The 18,971-nt window shown below is 29.1% G+C and overlaps 4 protein-coding genes across 4 annotated transcripts; all 4 read right to left on the bottom strand.

Moving 5' to 3' along the window:
- Nucleotides 1-5,428: 5,428 nt before the first annotated feature.
- Phum_PHUM568470 (uncharacterized protein) lies at nt 5,429-7,224 on the bottom strand (the record flags this gene model as incomplete). Its single annotated transcript, XM_002432027.1, has 8 exons — nt 5,429-5,556; nt 5,659-5,756; nt 5,835-5,944; nt 6,040-6,214; nt 6,312-6,439; nt 6,576-6,722; nt 6,815-6,967; nt 7,108-7,224. 8 exons carry the CDS (start codon nt 7,222-7,224, stop codon nt 5,429-5,431), a joined length of 1,056 nt encoding a protein of 351 aa, XP_002432072.1.
- A 493-nt stretch (nt 7,225-7,717) lies between these two features.
- Nucleotides 7,718-8,864, bottom strand: Phum_PHUM568460 (uncharacterized protein; the record flags this gene model as incomplete). The annotated part of the gene is made up of 6 exons (XM_002432026.1): nt 7,718-7,776; nt 7,867-8,094; nt 8,181-8,298; nt 8,376-8,620; nt 8,700-8,789; nt 8,855-8,864. The coding sequence occupies 6 exons, from the start codon at nt 8,862-8,864 to the stop codon at nt 7,718-7,720; spliced, it is 750 nt and encodes a 249-aa protein (XP_002432071.1).
- Nucleotides 8,865-9,518: 654 nt separating this feature from the next.
- On the bottom strand, nt 9,519-13,885 carry Phum_PHUM568450 (guanine nucleotide exchange factor, putative; the record flags this gene model as incomplete). Its single annotated transcript, XM_002432025.1, has 6 exons — nt 9,519-9,688; nt 9,797-10,001; nt 10,094-10,265; nt 10,377-10,636; nt 11,509-13,418; nt 13,540-13,885. The coding sequence occupies 6 exons, from the start codon at nt 13,883-13,885 to the stop codon at nt 9,519-9,521; spliced, it is 3,063 nt and encodes a 1,020-aa protein (XP_002432070.1).
- Nucleotides 13,886-14,218: 333 nt separating this feature from the next.
- Nucleotides 14,219-18,682, bottom strand: Phum_PHUM568440 (asparagine-rich protein, putative; the record flags this gene model as incomplete). Its single annotated transcript, XM_002432024.1, has 8 exons — nt 14,219-14,263; nt 14,813-14,840; nt 14,877-14,903; nt 15,221-15,261; nt 15,285-15,328; nt 15,434-15,537; nt 15,668-15,815; nt 16,423-18,682. 8 exons carry the CDS (start codon nt 18,680-18,682, stop codon nt 14,219-14,221), a joined length of 2,697 nt encoding a protein of 898 aa, XP_002432069.1.
- Nucleotides 18,683-18,971: the final 289 nt, after the last annotated feature.

Below are 18,971 nucleotides of genomic sequence, written 5' to 3'. Positions count from 1 at the left end.
TTTTTGTTTTTATGACGACCAACAACAAACCGGATGTACATTTTTTTTTTTTAGTTTTAATTTTCCTCTCCATTACCGGAGGAAATTATGTTTTATCATTTTTCTAATAATAAAAAAAAAAAGTTTTCTGGAATTTTCTTTTTTTCTATTTTCGTTTCCGGAAAATTCCAACTTTTTTTTTCTTCTTCTTCTTCTAATATCACGATAAAAATTATAACCGAAAAAAGTATTATTATTATTATTAAAGAAAAAAAAACACGGAATGGACATTTAATAATACCGATGATGATGATAATAATAATAATTTTTCTTTTTAATACGATCAAATTTTAATTAAAAAATAATAATAATAATAATAATTTACTAATTGGTAATTTTAAACATTTTTTTTTCTTGGGGGCGGAGGGGAGGGGGTGGAAGAAAGATTCTATTATCATTTCCAATTAGATTTTTCCCAAAAAAAAAAATAAATCTCGATATCTCGAAACTAAGAACAAAAGAATCGAACGATTGTGTCGCAAAATCGACGTTCATGTCGACATTTATGTGAAAAAAATTTTTTTTTTTTTGTCGTTCCGCCATTTTTAATTATTTTTATGGTGGTAAAATCATTAATTGATTATTTTTAACACGTAATTTTTTTCTTTCTCCCCCCCCCCAGATTTATTAATAAACAAAAGGAAAATTCCAGAACGTTGATTAAAACGGATAAATAAATAAAAATAAGTTGTGTTCCCGACGAGAGAGAGTTATTTTGAAATCGATAAATTTTTTTTGGGGGGGAGGAGGGGGGTCGGGAGTGTAAATACGAAAAAAAATTTTTTTTATTACCCAGTCATTCGTCACGTTTTGTTAGGTTTTTTTTTTTTTTTTTTTTTTTTTTTTTTTTTTTTAAATTAAATAAAAATTAAATAAATTTATATTTTTTTCATTTCCCCTTCCCTCCCTCTCTCTCTCGCATTTTATTATTATTATTATTCGGTAACGATAAATAAATAAATTAATTAATTAAATAATAATTAAAATTATTATTATTTTATTAACGATTTTGAAATAAATTAATAATTAAATCGACACATTTTTTTATTTTATTTCGTCGTACAAAAAAAAACAAACAAACGAACCACAAAACTTTCCCCTCCACCGTTCCTCCCCCCCTTTTTCATATTTAAATTTTCTATTTCCACGTCGTACACACGTACACTGATTAAGACCATTGACATTTTATTATTTCATAATAGAAATATTATTAACGACATTTAATAATAATAATAATAATAATAATAATAATAATAATAATAAAGTCAACGGCCATACCGTGCTGGTCACACCGGTTCCCGTACGATCACCGAAGTTAAGCAGCATCGGGCGTGGTGCAAACTTGGATGGGTGACCGTTTGAGAACGCCACGTGCCGTTGGCTTAAAAAGAGCAAAAAAAAAAAAAATGAGAACAAGACAAAGTAAGAACCAAAAACAAAAATCTTGTTCTACTGTCGACCTGAGGCAGCTCGACGAGAATGTGAATTTCACTGCTTCTGACCCTGGCCACTCCAAAGATGTTAGTCACTGGAGCCCAGTTCAGGAGACAAATCGTTCCCATCGAATAAAGATGGACTCAGGAAGACCTTCAAGAATTGATGTGGTGCTATCTTATAATAAGTGGCACCACCGAAATTCGAGTATTTGTCCCTAAGGAATCGGGTAGAAACCTCGGATAAATACTTAAAAACTCCGACAAGTAGCCTTGTCGTGTTTAATGGTGGATAATAATAATAATAATAAAATTTTCACTTTTTTTTAAAAACCATCATCATCATCATCATCATCATTATAATTGCCGTTGTTCATATTATTATTATTATTATTATTATTATTATTATTATTATTATTATTATTATTATTATTATTATTATTATTATTATTATCATCATTATAATTAAAATTTTATTAATTTTCGATTTTTTTTTTTCGCAGAATGTTATTATTAATTTTGCGGTAAATTTTATAATTTTTATCATCCTTCCCCCTTTATTCCCCTCCCTCCTCTCCCTCCCCTTTCCACTTTACCTTGAAAATTAATTATTAAATTTACCCGAATAATCTTTTCCGTTATATTATCATCATTATCATTATTAATAATATAATTGGTATTTATCATAAATTAATGATAATATTTTAGTATAATGATGATGTTAAGCTAAAATAAATAAATATATATATATATATATATATATATATATATATATATATATTGATAATGTATAAATATATAAATATATATTATGTTAAATCCGTATTAAAAACTTATTAACCTTCCTCTTCCCCCTCCCCTTCCCCCCTTCTTTCCTTCCTTTCTTCCCCTTCGTAATTAATTAAAATCATTAAAAAATAACAGAAAAAAATTTTTTTTTTTCTCTTTTTTTTGTTTGTATTAATTATTCGAAATCGAAAAATCAAACAAACAAACAAACAAACGAGATAACAAACAAGATAACCAATGAAAAAAATAAAAAACGAGAAAAATAATTTTTGACTTTATATTCCGTTTGTAATTATTTTTAATAAGTCAAAATTTTTAAGTGTAACCGCACACGCACACCCTCGTCCTCGTCCTCACACGCACACTCAGGCATACACGCACACTCTCACGCATATACGCACGTATTCACATCTCGACCGTTTTCATTTTCGATATTTTAATAAAAAAACCCGTAAAAAAAAAATAAGAAAAAAAAATGTATCTAGTTTCAATAAATTATTTATTAATAATGATAATAATAATAATAATAATAATAATATTAACGACAAGTAAATGATTGATGCAAAAAGGGATAAAATAATAATTTATCATAATTCTCGTGACGTATAATAAATAAATAAATATAAATAAATAAATAAAAACTTTTTTTTTGTAAAAAGAAAAAGTCAAATTGAAGAAGGAAACGATAGCAGAAGAAGAAGAAAACGGTAAAATACGGCCGAAATCAATAATAATAATAATAATAATAATAAATGAAATATAATTTTAAAAAAACCGGAAGCTGATGGTAATAAACAATTTTAAGTTAACATTTTTACATTCAAACATTTTTAAGTTAAACAAAGTAACAAAATTTAAATGAAAATCAATTAAACACGTTGGTCGTCATATTCTAACGGGAGGAGGAGGGGTCGAAGGTTAAAAAAATCAAAGATAGAGGTCAAAGGTTTCCGCTATTAAAATTAACAAAAAAAAAAAACCTGACTCGAAGGGCAACAAATATAAAAAAAAATAATAATAATAATCGTTTACCTAATTTATAATTTTTCAAATGTTGGCATTAATGCGTGAATAAAAATGACAAAATTAATGGAAAAAAGGAAAGGAAGAGTAAAAAAAACCTTTTTTGGAATAACGGTGGGAAACTTTCAAAAATGGCCTTTTTATTAACAAACAAAAAAAAAACAAGCAAAACGTTTTGTCCGACCTGAATGACGTCAAAGAAAAAAAAATTTTTTTTTCCCCCCTTTAGATTTTTATATTTTCCACCCACAGTTTTTTCCTCTCTTTCCCTCCCCAATCCCTCCCACCATTAATTTTTTATCCATTCTCAGCGTGATGACAAAATTATTATAAAACATACTCACAAACGAACGCGACAGGACGTAACAACAACAACAACAACAACGTAATTTATAAAATTGAAAAAAAAAAAAACTTGAAAAATATAAATATAAATCAATCAGCATGATTCTTTTAACTCTCATGGTTGTTATTAAAAACAAAATCGATAATGAAATCATACGCACAATAAAACAAACGAACAAACAACAAACAAACAAACAAAAATTTTTTTTTTCCGTGTTTTTCCAGGCAGAAATATTTACGACAATCGATACAAAACCCTCCTTTCCACCTTCCATCCTTTCTTTGTTTTTACAGACTCAAAAAGCAAAAAAAAAACCTACATACCTATCGGAAAATGGCCTCGAATCAAGGAAAAACAACAAAATGAATGGTGATGGTTGTACACGTGTGATTGCGTGAGCGTCCACGTGGTTTTAAAAACAATCGAATCGTCGTCGTCTTTCGTACCTCTTTTTAAAATCCGTCCAATGGAATTTTCCACAAAATTCAAATCAAATCCCTTTGAAAATTTGTTCCTCGTAAAATTATGAAACAAACAAAAAACAAACAAAATTAATAATAATAGTAATAATAATAATAATAATAATAATAATAATGATAATAATAATAATAATAATAATAATGATAATAATAATAATAATAATAATAATGATAATAATAATAATAATAGTACTATTAAATAAAAATTATTTATTTCTCAAAGATGATCCTAGATTAAAATAAAAGTAAATTTAAAATTTTTACACTAAATTTACATCGAGAACAAATATTATTAATAATAATAATAATAATAATAATAATCTTTCTTTTTTTCTTTTTTCTTTTTTTTTTCTTTTTCAAATTTCAAACGTTTAAAATTTTAAAATGCGAAAAAAAAAAAAAAAAAACCGAAAATTTCACGGAGGAAAAAGAAAAAAAAAAATAAAATAAATAAATAAATAATAATAATAATAATAAAAGAAATTTTTTTCTTTCATCTTTTCCTTCTTATCATTTCTTTTTTTTTTGGTTTATTATTCCTAATCATTCCAGAACGTTCCTTCTTTTTTCTATATTTTATTTTAGTTATTTTTCGTCATTTTCTAGAAGTTTCCGCCGATTTTTTCCCCCGTTTCCGTTGTATTTTTTTTTTTGGTTTTTTTTTTTTTTTTTTGTTTTTTTCTCTCACAAATAAATTCCGATTGTATACGTCGTATATTTATAATAAAAAATTTGACTGTAAAAATTGAAATTCCTTAACTACCCCACCCATACCAATCAACCAACCAACCAACCAATCAATAGAAACGTATAAATAAAAAATTATTAATTCGGGATTAAATGAGGGAGGGAGGGAGGGGGGGAAATAAAAACAAAATCGCTTTTTATTTTATTTTTTTTTTTTTTCAGGGGAGCCTCGGATATTATTTTCCAAATAAATAATTATAAAAATAAATTCTTAAAATTTTGCCTTTTATCTTATCATTATTATTATTATTATTATTATTATTATTATTATTATTATTATTTAATTAATTATCTTCATCCATCATCTCCTTTTTTTCCCTTTTTCCCTTTTTTGATAAATATTACCAACGTAACAAAAAAAAAATTATAAAATTAAATTATTATTATATATATATCGATTTCGTCAAAGCGATTTTGATTTTTTTTCCTCCCCTCCCCCTCCCACTCACATCGTAACCATTCCAAATTCTCTCTCGTTGTTTTTTTTTTTTTTTTTTTTTTTTTCCTTTTCCGTTAAAACCGTAGAGAAAAAAAAAAAGAAAAAAAAAAAAAAACCGGTTTTAAATTTCAGTTCAATACACTTTTAGTTGATTTTTATCATCAAAACCAGCCGAATGTCCAGCGTTTCTAACAATAAAACTTGCACCGTCGTAATGCATTCGCCTTTCCCCTCTCCTGACGAACAAATGAGATGTTTGACCTGTAATAAATGGGAATTTTAAAAGGACCGCTCCCCGCCCCCTCCCCCCCCGTAGGCACTTGGCGTGAAGCAAATTTATTTTTTCATATTGAGATACATTACCTAAAGATGCTGTGCAGTGCACGAACGGAGTTGTCAAGCTCGCCGTACCGTTCGACGGACTAGTACGAATTTGATATTTATTTGAATTTCGAGCAATTCTAAAAAAAATGGTCACGAATATTATTATTTTTTAATCACGTGTCATGTTCATTTTATGTATTCCCAATTCTATATACCTCAACAATCCATCAGGGGCTTGAGAAATTCTTAAATTATTTATTATCCAATTTTCGATTCCCTCATCGGTCACCCAATATTGTGCGCCTTCTAAAAGTCTTATGGCATCCTGACAAAAAAAAAAAAAATTATTATTATTATTATTATTATTATTTTTCTTTTATTCGTTTAACCGGAACCGGAAATTAAGAATATTTAAATTACGTCTATGTATTGAGATCCGTATCTTGATTCTGCATAAAACACGCTCAATGAAAAATCTTGAGTCATGTCTGTAAACGTGTCAGTGGTTGTTCTAGTTCCGGCGGTGTCGACTAAATAAACAAGAGCGCATTGTTCGCTTGTAAAGCTCACACCTTTATACCACATTTTGGCATACCTGCGAACAAAAAAAAAAAAAAGGTAAATAATAATAATGTTTGTTTAGTGAGTCTGTAACAAAGTAAACGGAATAAATTAATAATATATATACAAACTTATTGTTTCCGTGATTAATATCGTGAGCGACTATTTCGACTCTACTTCCATATTGATAGACTCGGCCGTTCGGATGCATGAGAGCCGCCGCAGAACCAGATCCGCTCAGAGCGAGCACAATGTTGTTCTAAATAATTAAAATATTCTAAAAAATGGTTTTTATTTTTTTTTCTCTCCTCCCCCATAATTTTTTTTTTTTTTTTAAATCAATTTTAATAATATTTATATATAGGTATTAATGTAAATAATTTTTTTTTTTTTACTTTGACATTGATCACTCTAATGGCTTTGTCTATCGTCATGTCAACACGAAGGCGGTCGTGTAGCCGTAAAGACATTATACCAGTTGCAGTTGCAATAGCAGCACCAGGGCTTGGCTCCGTGGCGTCAGTGATTTCACGCCATTTATCCTTATTTAATAAAAATAAAAATAAAACAAAAAAATTAATGGATGCTTTGGAGGGACGGGGGGGGGGGGGGGGGAAGAAGGCGAATTACTCACGGCGTAAATGCTAGGTGGTCCGTCTTCATTTGGAAAAAAAGGAGCAACGACGGTGGGTTTTGATCCAGCTGATCTTAATTGACGCCACCGTGAAGATGAATTCCATTGATCAGAAGACGAATGATCAAAATATTTTGTCAAATCATTATAACGCTATGACAAGAAAAAAAAAAATGAAAAAAAAAAATTAAAACTTTTTTCTTAAATTTAAAAACAACAACAACAACAACAATAATAATAATAATAATAATGATGATGATGATAGGGATAAAATAAAACTTTGATATAATTACCGAATAATTTGATTCATCGTTTTCCCCATGATAGGAATGTGCCGTATACAAACTCCTTGGACGAACGTGGTTGTTTTGAACGTGATTAGCGTCTTTACGATTATCCGTTGAAGTCATTTTTTTATTAAATATTGATTTAGTACCAAATATAATTTTTCTTATAAATGCACAATTTTTTTACCTTTTTAAAAAAATGTATGATCGAAAAAAACTTAAATTTATGGAATATTTTTTCCTTCAATATGGCTGTGGAAGATTTCAATTGTTATAGAAAACAAAAAAAATAAAAACCTTCTCAATTTTAATTTTAATTTTTCTATTGTTGATTTTAAATCTAGGAAGCTGTGACTACTTGTGTGTGTGTGTGTGTGTGTGTGTATAGTATTATTTTCGTTTGTCGTTATTCATTTGTTTTTTTTTTTTTTTTAATTTAATTTGAAATTTTTTTTTTTTAAAAGAAGTTGAGAACGTTAAAAAAGTTTTCTTTTTTCATCTTCAATTATTTTCAATTAAAATCATTAACATGTAATAAAAAAAAAAATTTATTAGTTTAATAAAAATAAATATAAAAAAAAACTTATATTAATTTATCGTAAGAATGTTTCGAATTTTACACATTGATATTTTTTTGTTTTCGATATTTTATTTCCATTATTTCTCTTGAAACACCTGTTGATGTTCAAAAAAAAAAAAAAAAAATTAAAATAACCATTTGTAATTTTAATCATAATCTAACTAATCAAAATAAAATTTAATTACCTTCATCAGTTTTCCATAAAATATTCGTTTCAAAATTATTTTTTTCAAGTTCCGATTTAAATTCAAACATGTTTCCACCTACTCCAAAATAATGAGTTTTTCCAGCTAACAAAACGATTCCATCTGACTTTAGTAATTTTTTAAATATTAATATGAGCTTGTTGTAATTGTTGCAGTTGTATATTGTTTCAGATGTTAAAATGTAATCAAACCCATCAAAATTTTTACCTGTTAATAAAATAATACTTACAATATTATATATTTTAATTATTTATCAGTACGATTTACTATAATAATTTTTTCATTCAATTTACTTGTCATTAAATTTAAAAATGAATGCCAATCTCCAGAAAAAAATTTTATGTTCTTATCATGAAGTGGACAATTAAGGTAAACATTTGGTATTGTCATTAATTCTAAAACTTCTTTGTTCTGAAAAAATAAGAATTTTTTTTCCAATAAGAAAATGCATATGGGTTGAGGTAATCAAATTGTTATCGTCAACTTACATAATCTTGAAATGTAACACTGGCACCCATTTTGGCACACATAATTCCCAAAATACCAGAACCACAACCCAAATCTAATATTGATTTATTAGTTAAATCACATTTATTATCAGAAATATAATTATTTAAATAAATGGCTAAATCTTTTGTACATTCCCAAATTTTTAATCCACCTTCGTACTTTCCAGGTAATAAGTCAGAATGTTGTTTGTCAGCTTCCAATACATCGATTAATTCATTATCACCTGTAAACTTAAGTTAATAACAACATAAGTTTACATAAGTTTAATTTTAAATGAGAAAAAAACAAGTTTTATTACAAACCTGACTGATTTCTTAACAGGTTCATAACCTCACTTGGTGAGATCAATGAAAATGTTAAACCATCTCCCCAATTGATTATTTTTAATTCATCTTTAGGTATATCATTAATTATACTTTCAATATTTGACGGTACACTTATTTCAAAGCTTTCATACCACTCAACATTATCATCATCACCATCACTCTCCTTTTTATCTTTAACGGAAATAATTATTTAAAATCTCGTATTTAAAAACTTTTTCCTTAAAAAAAAATATATTAAAATACGAAAATACTAACCGGTAGATACTTTAGAATCCGATTCACTATCATTAAAATTAAATTTAAACATATTTTAACGGAAATTTTTTATTAAATCAAACTTATTATTAAATTTTTCAAAACCCTTACAGTAAAACTTTATAGCCTTTCGCTAACAAGTATTTGAATAACGAGCGCTACCAACTTCAGAAAAAAAAAAAAAATTGTAATTTGGCAACAAAGTGAAAGTTGCGTGTGTATATAAAAACCGTTACAAAAAATAAAACTTAATGTCTTTTAAAACGTATAATCAAACTTTTCTTTTTCTTTTTTTTTTTGAAAGGAAGGATTTAATGGAGTAAAATTAAATAAATAATAATAGACTTCATTTAAAATAATAATTTATATATAAAAAAAAAAAAAAACAACATTTTATTCAAAACTCTAAAAATTAATAACATTTATATAAACACTGAGCAATAATTTTTTTTAAAAATTATATATTACAATAAAAATAATAATAATAATAATTAATGGGAAATGAATAACAATTACATATATATATATATAATATAAATACTATTTTCCGTTCATTTTTTGCGAATCTATTAAATTTCCCGATAGGGCGAGAAGTTTATATCGGAGTTTTTTATTTTTAGCACGAATGTGAGAAGAAGACACTTCTTGAGTATGATTTTGGGGAAACCAACCTCGAGCACCGTCTCTCAATCTTTCTCCTTGGTACCACCCTACATATAGGCAACGAAAAAGAAACGTTACATTAGGGAGCCAGCCATCACGCAATCGAGGGATGACGACACCGTCACGCGGTCATTTTTTTTTTTTTTTTAACTTACCGTCGCTCATTTTTTTCAATACGTTCACGACGTCACCTATGCACAAATTCAATTCGTCCGGTTGAACCGGAGTGAATTCGTACAAGGCTATCACTTGAGGACAATCCCATTCTTCGTAAATGCATTCGTTTGGATTTTCCGATGATTTCGGCGTGACTGCTTCCAACCACCTTTGCTTATCCGATTCCATTTCAAATGATAATATCTGAAAAGGGATACAACAAATTAATAATAATAATAATAATTCATTTCGTTTAAATATGATTGATTTCCCCTTTCCCCTTCCCCCTCCCTTACCATTTCGACAGTCTTTTTCTCGTGATTTTCCAACATTGTGAGCAACATTAACAATTTACCGCTCGAGTCGGAATTTGAATTTAATTTAACCGGAAGTTGTGTTAATCCATCGGTGGTTTGCATTTGAACTAAATTTCTCGGACAATGATCCACGACCACGTAATTACGAGGACTGAAATTTTAAATTCACATAAAAATCAATCAATCAATTAAAAAAAAAAAAAAAACCGAGCGGTCCATTTCACCGCCATCATAATCGCCATCGTCATCACGTGATCCTTACTTTTTCTTTTTGGCCACGATGAGTAAATCCGTGAACAAAAACAAAGTCAATGTGATTTTTGAAAATTTTTTACCAAACGTGAGCTTGTTTTCGTCACGATTAACCAACTGCGTCACTTGTCCACTTTTTACCAAAAATCTAGACCCCGTTATTATGGGTATACGTCGTATGTCTTTTGGAAATTCTATCTGTTGACTCAATATAAGCATTTCTTCACATTTTTCCATTCTTCTCGCTTCGTCGTCGCAGTCTTGAACTATCTGGAATTTGGAAAAGAAAAAGTGACGTCATTGCCATCATCATCACACCATAACAAAAATTCTCCTTTTCGTGATTCTTCTTCTTTGATTCGAGAGAAAGAAATATTTACGTGAGCGTACGTGCGTTCGTGCGTGCGTGTGCGTAATTAAATTCAATTTCGCGTAAAAAAATGAAAAAAAATGTCGAAACGAAATTTATTCAAACGTAAAATACGTACAAGGAAGGTGGAAGACCTTGGATTTATTCTATCTATAATTAAAATTACCTTTGTTAAAAAAAAAAAAAGTTTTCGTAGAAAATCGGACGCGATATATATTAAAAAACAACTTGAAGGTTCACATTTAATTCGTCGGAGAAAATAATGACGTCATTTAATAATTCCCGATTAATCAATCGATCAATATTAATTGATTAATTAATTATTTCATTGTTTTTTTTTTTTTGAAAAGAAACAACACGAATTGATTGACACGAGGAAATCACGACGAATTACGCGAATTCATCATCATCATTATTATTATCATTTTAAATAATTTTTTTTTTATGACTTCGTGACGTAATTACGAATGCGAAATCGTAATCTGGGTCAAAATGCATGCCAGCAAGCAAGCAAGCAAGGAAATAAGCAAAAAAAAGGGGGGGGCGAATGGAAAAACAAGTTCGAATTTCTCGGAGGGGAAAAAAAACCAGTACGAGGGGAGTGGGGGGGAGCGGGGAAACGAAATCAAAAAAAAAAAAAAAAGCAGAAGAAGAAATCTTTTTCTCGTTTTCTTTTGATTAAATCGACAGAGGAAAATAGAGATACTCGTCGTGACGTCACGAACTGTTTTTTTTTTAATAAAAAAAAAAAAATAGAAAATGACGAACTCACCTTATTAAGTACATCGAAACTCGCTTTGCAAACTTCAAACTCGTCATCGTCTTTGTCCATTCTTGCCAAAACTGCACCCATTAACAAAGGCAACCTCGTGATTCTTTGCATTGGCAACATTAAAAAAGAATGAATGTTAAGGTTTTGACAAATGGGATCGCTTTCGATTTCTTTTAGAGCATTTTCGAAATTCCAATTTTTATCCAGGAGTTCTCTCAACGTCCTGTATATGCAAACTTGATTTTTGCAATATTTCGTGTACACTTGAAAACTCGTCGTCGAATGCTTATACACAATATCACATATACCGTTTAACATAATATTATTTTGCCAACAATTTTCTAAATCTTCCAAAAAACTTTCGGAACATTTTTTCACGGACACGATGTTGCTGAACAATATTCGAAAATCCCTTTTCGTTATTATGTTCAAATCGTTGACTTTTTTCATGAAATGATTTTCTAAAACGTTCAAACTGTTCATGTAACTCCCCTCGGAAGTGATTATTTCAAATTTGGCTTCTTGTAATTTTCTCGCTTGATCCGAAAGGGTTTGCAATATGCAACTATCTATCACAGCCGGTATTTGACACCACAGAGTCCTACGATCCGATATGGATCTCAACGAAGAAATCTTCGTATTCACATCCTCGTTGAAATCTTCGAAATTCGGTCTCACGTTTTTTATATCAATGGTTCTCCTTTTCTCGTTGATCACAGAATAATAATCGTTTATTTCTTCGTAGCCTTCCGAATCGTAATTATTGAGTATGTCGTCTCTCGCTCTTTGATTCACGCATTCGGTGTAAAATTGATACAGGGGCTCGTCGACGAACATTTGAGTTTTCCTGCTGTTTAATTCGTCGTTGGCCGCGTACAAACCGATTTCCGCGTATAACGAAGTGTCCGAATCGGAACACCTTGAATGTTTCTTTTGTTTGTCGAAAAGACCGCTTTCGACATACAGGCAATTGTTTGTCGCTTTTTCCCCCCACAATATATCCGAGTACTTTGTTTTCTCAGGTGCGACGGAATCGGGTTTACTAGACGGAGGTGGCGGCGGCGGAACGGTCGGACGGAATTTCGTCAATGTTGACACGGAATCCGAATGTCGCATTATATCTTTATCCGTTACACTTTCCGACGAGTTACTGTTCCGTTTCGAAATCGCACTTTGTATTTCATTTAACAAATCGTTTTTTTTTTCAACAACTTTTTTAGGTTTAACTTCGTTCAATGATAAATAAAACGTGCTGTTTCTATTCGCGTCTATTCCTCCATTCGCATCCGACACGTCGTTAGAACTATTTTTAAATTTACTACGAAATGTCCACGATTTTCTATGCCTTTGATTTTTCGATTCGATTGCATTATTGATTGATTTATTTACATTATGTGAACTACTAGATGAATCAGAATTATTCGAATAAATAGAATTGCTAAGATTTGGTGGTGTCGAAGGACTTTCAGATGGTTTTTGATTCCCAGCCTCAACTTCAACTTCTTTTCCAATTCCCAAATTTGGATTCGATGATTCAGTTGTTAAATCTACAACTTTTCCCCTCGATGACTTTTTGAATCTTTTCAAACTTTTACTCAGATCGCTTTTCCTCAGTGAAAAATTTTTCCTTAATTTTTTCCCAGCTGCTCTCAGGGATTTTGTTATATTATAACCTTGATTTGGAATGTCTGGAAGTTTAGTATCGACATAAGCTTCATCCTCGGAACTTTGAGAATCAAAATCATCTATGAATTGTTCATCGTTGTTGTTGTAATGATCTTTATCGACATAGTTGTTGTCCTGTATTCCCCCTTGACTTGATCTAGCATTTTCTTGAATGATTTCAGCATTTTCATAATGCCCAACACTTTCGTAAAAGTGATCCTCAGAATCTTGTAGTTTGATCTCTTCTGAAAATAATAATAATAATAATAATAAAAATTAATCATCCCATCGTTATTATTATTTTTAATAAAAATAAATATTAGTTTATTGTTAATTTAATCGTTCACCATACAATGAAAAACAAACCTTCCAAAAAAAGAGTGTTCTCCTGACACTCCCTCTTATCTGTTTTATATAACAATACTCTAATTGTTGGCGATGGTTTGTGTTTTTTTCTCAAAGCAGGTCTTGGAATTGAAAAAACAATTTTTAATTTATCCCCATCATCATCAGTATAATTTTTAGCTGCATGCAAACTAATTAATTTATTTTCAATATCTCCTAAATATATAATCGAATGTGATGATATAAATATAATATCACCAATATGTGGCCTTTTTCTAAATGTCGATTCACGTGATGATTGACTACATATAGAAGGATTTGATGCTTCTTCGTAAAATAAAGACCCCTCGGAATTTCCCAATTTCATTTCTGTTCATTTTAAAATGTATAATAACGACAATTTTACCATTTGTAAAAAAAAAAAAAAAAAAACCCCTCCCCGCACTACTAATATAACACACCTAAAGGAATTCACTTGGTTGGTAATTATCAAGGCCGATATTTTTTTGTTAAAAAGAATTCGTTTGAAAAGTAATCACTCCGGCACAAAAACAAATTATTATATGTGTGAAATTGATCGTTTCGTATTTGTGTTAATAATTATTTATAAAATAAATTCCCAACGAAAATTTGACAGTAATAATAATAATAATAAATAGACCATGGCCATTTTCTATGACATAATTTAAAAAAATTCAAATCAAAGAGTTACTCCCACTAAAATTACCACTTTCTTATTACCGTCCTCGAAAAAAATAAAATAAAATAAATAAAAACTTTTTAATTTGTTTAAAAACCTTTAAAAACAATTCGAATCGATTTAATAATTTACTTCGATAAAAACAAATGACAGTAAAAAAAAATAATAATAATAAAAAACGTTCAATTCATCGTTTAAACTCGTACGACTACGTGAAATCATAATTCAAAAAAAAAAAAAAAACACAAACCACTTTTACCACTTCTCTATTCCACACACAGCCATCTTGAAATAAAACATTTCAAGTGTTGCCAACTGTGGCCATAAAACAAAACATTACCGGGATTACGTCACGGATTCGACTTCCATATTTAAATTTGTATAGAATATTATTATAATTTTTTTAATAACCGTTAATTTTTTTTTTTTTTTTATTTAGCATTGAAAAGAATGGAGGAAAAAATTAATGAAAAAAAAAAAGTTATTTAATTGTTATTCAGGAAGTTAAGCGACGTGTGAATAATTAAATATTTACCTTTTTAATTAATACAATAATTATTTTTAAATTCGAGAGAGAGAGAGAGAGAGAAAAACCGTTTTCATTCTTTTCAAATCGAATTCCCTACCATTTTAAAAAAAAAAAAAAAAAAAAAAAAACCTTAATAAATGATCGAATATTTGCGGTCTATCAAAAAAATAAAATAATAAAATCTTAAAAAAAGACAGAGCAAAAGTTAGAGAGAGAGAGAGAGAGAGAGAACGACACGATATTTTTTAAATGCAATTAGACATGGATGAGTTGTTGGTAAATTTTTTTTTTTTACTTCTTTATCTCTCTCTCTCTCTCTTTTTTTTTTTATAATTTGATTTTAAAAGTGAAATAACTAATTATTATTATTATTATTATTATTATTATTCGAAACCGTGAAAAAAAAAAAAAATTAATTATAAAATATAATATATATGTCAGTAGTAGTATGATGTATGTACTTTCTATTTTACTTTTTACTTTTTTTTTTTTCTTTTAAATTTAATGCGAAAATCTAATAATAATAATAATAATAACAATGGATATTGGTTGGTTCGATGGGAACCAAACAAAACATTTTTCTTATAAAAAACAAAAACAAAACATTTCGTTTGTTTTTATTTTTTAACTTTCAAACAAAAAAAAAAAAAAAAGAAAGAAAATAGTTTGTTTGTTTGTTTATTTACCTTGGTTAAAATTTGATTTCCTTTGTAATTTTTTCCATTTTTTTCTATCCTTTTGATACCATGAATTATTACCGATTTTACATTTTCTCGGACGTTCTTGCATTCTGTGTGGGGAAAAAAAAAAAAAAAAAAAAATTTTAATAAAACGAACTCCCCCCTCCCCGTCCCATTATAGTCTCCCATTTTTATTTTCATCAATTTAAATCAATTAAAATTGAATAAATTAATTCTTACAGATAATATGTTTCTTCGGATTCGGATTCGGAGACTTCGATCCATTCGTCGCTGTTGCTCTGACTTGTTTCGCTGTTGGGACAAGCGGAACCGAACAACGTCATGTGATATCCGGAATTTTCCGGGCAATTGTTTAAATCTCCCATACCTGTAAGTTAATAAGTGAAAACATAATCCTACTCGTCGGATCATTGACGTTCTCCTTTCCAAAATAATAATAATAATAATATTAATAGGATTTACTATTATTAATAATTTTTTTTAAAAAAAAAAAAAAAAATTAAAAAACAATAAAAACCTGCAGGCAAACAAACGAACCTGATTTTTTTTTCTTTTTAATCATCATCATCATCATTATTATTATTATTATTATTATTGTAATAAATTTAAAACCTTAAACGGTAAAAAATTATTTATTTTGTTTTGTTTTGTTTTCGTTATTCATTTCCTCTTTTTTTTTTTCGTTAATCGATAATCGATCGATGATTCAAAAAAAAATAAAAAAAAAAATCAAATAAAATTTATTTAAAAAATAATAATAATAATAATAATTCGATCTTTTCCTGCAGGAACTTTTTTTTTTTTTTTCGAAAAATAAATGACTAATATTATTATTATTATTATTATGACTAAACGCCACGGTAAAACAATTCAATTAATTTCTAAAAAAAAACCTGAAATTTTTTTTTTCTAGAAAGAAACTTTTTCCTTACGTCACTCACTTAATTAATTAATTATTATTATTATTTACTTACTTAAACGATGATCGGGTGTCGTCGTTCTAATTCCTCCTCCTCCTCCTCCTGCTGCTGTTGTTGCATTTCCACCTGACATTCCATATAAACTGTTACTTTTTTCGTATGAGCTCCCGGTTTTCCCACTATTGTTACTCGTATCCGATAAATCGCTTTTTATGTATCCCTCGTGACTTTCATTATTATTATTATGATTGGTTGAATATATACCATTGTATACGGATTCGTAACAATTATTAATGAAATCATCATTATTATCGGTATTAATCGTATAACAATTATTAATATCTTCGTAAATGTCTTTAGTTTTGTCTTTTGTATTAATCGACTTTGTCGTTGTCGTTGTTGTTGTTGTTGTTGTTGTGCTTTTGATGGATTGTATATCCTCGTAGATATTCCCGTCCTCTTTATTGTTTTCTATGTACTGATATAATTCTAATTCATTTTCATTTTTTATAATTTCGTTTATGTCCGATATGTACTGATAATTTTCACCTTCTCCATCGTCGTACAAATACAACATGCCATTTTTCTTATTATTATTATCATAAACCGACATTTTGTTCAATTTATTTTTTTCAATTACATCATTTTGAATTATTTTTTCGTTACCGTACGTGTTGTTTGTTTTGTTTTTGTTGTTGTTTGTCCAATACGGTTCTCCCACATCGTCATACGTTTCTTCGTTTTCGTATTCGTTGTCGTTCTCGTCCTCGTCCTCGTCCTCGCCGTTTATTTTTTCAAATTTTTCTTTTTTTTCTCCCTTGTCGGTTTTTTTCGGTAGTAAAACATCATCGTATAAAGCATATTCGTTTTCGTTAAAAAAAGTAGGAACGTAATTTTCCGGCGGAACCGGAAGCGGTAAATCTAACCTATTGATCATCTGAGGTTTTTCAACGTAGATTTCAACGCCATCTTTTTTAGACCATAGAAAAGATGAATTAGGTATGCGGTTCTGTTGATGAACATTTTCAAAATCTTCTCCTTTCGTTTTGTTTTTTTCCTGCTTTTCCTCGTCTTCCGTCAAATTTATTTCACTCGTTGTTACCATCGTTAAATTGGATCCCCTAATTTGTTTGTGCAAAGATGAATCGTTTGTATATTTTTTATTCCCCTCGTCCGACACAACGACGACGGATTTATCATTGATCGAATGACCTCCATCCACCGATTCGATTCCTTCGTCGTTTTCTTTTTCCGAATTCGATTGATCTCCTCCCCCTCCATCATCATCGTCGTCCATTTTTAAATCGTTTTCCTCTCCTCTTCCAACCGATTCTCTTTTCATTTGAACGTATCTTTTTCTATTTAACGAATCGTTGGGTAACAATTTCGTTTTTCTCGTAGTTTTAGAATCAGGTTTTTTGAGTATGGGTTTTATTGCAGCCACGGGTTTGGATTTGATTTCGAAAACTTGTTCTTTCCCCTGATCGTCGTCATCGGCGAACGTTTTCGACGCGGGTCGGCTTAGTTTTTCACTAACGTAGTTTTTCTCTGAGTAAAAATTATTTTTAGAATTTTTTTCGAATAAACAAATGGCAGTTCTCACGCTAAATGAATTTTCCGAATTTTTAACAATTTCCGCGTTTTGGATTCCTTCGCTTTCACTTTTTTTTATATTTTTATTATGATTAACTACGCAATTGTTGTTGTCCCCGTCGAGATCTATATCGACTAAAACTTTTGGCACTTGCATTTTCATAGTTCTCGATGTATTATTATTATTATTATTATTAACATTTAAAACTCGTTTCGAATTATTTATTTCCTTTTTTTTTTTATCTTCGAATTCTGTTATTTTATCGTGTACGCTCGTAGAACGAACACGTGATGACGGAACGTTTTCGAACGTGGCACGAGTGTTTTTCTCTTGAAATCTTTTAAAACTTATTTTACGGGTTAATAAAACATCATCGCTCGACCTGTTGTGTTTCGACGACGCACCGCTCGGTTTCCTACAAATGACAACTTTTATCGTATGATTCGATTTTCCACTTCCGCTCAGTAGATTTTTAACGGCCGACGAACTCAATTTCGATTTCGTACCGTCTTCCAATTGTGCCAATTCGTTAAATTTAAACGTTAAAGCTTGAACCGTGGAAAGGGGAACCACGACCTTTCTCGATATCCTTTGTGAAGCCGCCCTGTTCGGCGTGGAACATTTAAAACTTGCTTTTCGAACAACAACGTTTTCGTTCACCATTTTTTTCGGTATCGTGTAAGTGACACTTTTCGATGATTTCGCCTCCGACGAAGTCATAACTGATTTCAAATATATTCAAATAAATATTCATTTATCTTTTCCTTTTCATTTTTATACCTGAAAATAATAAAATAATTATTATTATTACAACAAAGCCTCCACATCACACGTAATAATAATAATAATAATAATAATAAATAAATAAATCGATTAAATTTTTTTAATAATAAATATCCGGAAATTGCGTGTGCGATTTATGATAACAATATTTATTTATTTGTTTTTGTTTTTTCAAAAAACAAAAAAAAAAAACTCGGAAAATATTTATTTTCCCACAAGAAAATAA

This window comes from Pediculus humanus, genomic scaffold, assembly GCF_000006295.1.
Source record: "Pediculus humanus corporis 1103172108301 genomic scaffold, whole genome shotgun sequence".
Classification (NCBI taxonomy): Eukaryota; Metazoa; Arthropoda; class Insecta; order Psocodea; family Pediculidae; genus Pediculus; species Pediculus humanus.
Note: the sequence above shows the minus strand (reverse complement) of the source record. Positions and strands in the feature narration are given on the sequence as shown.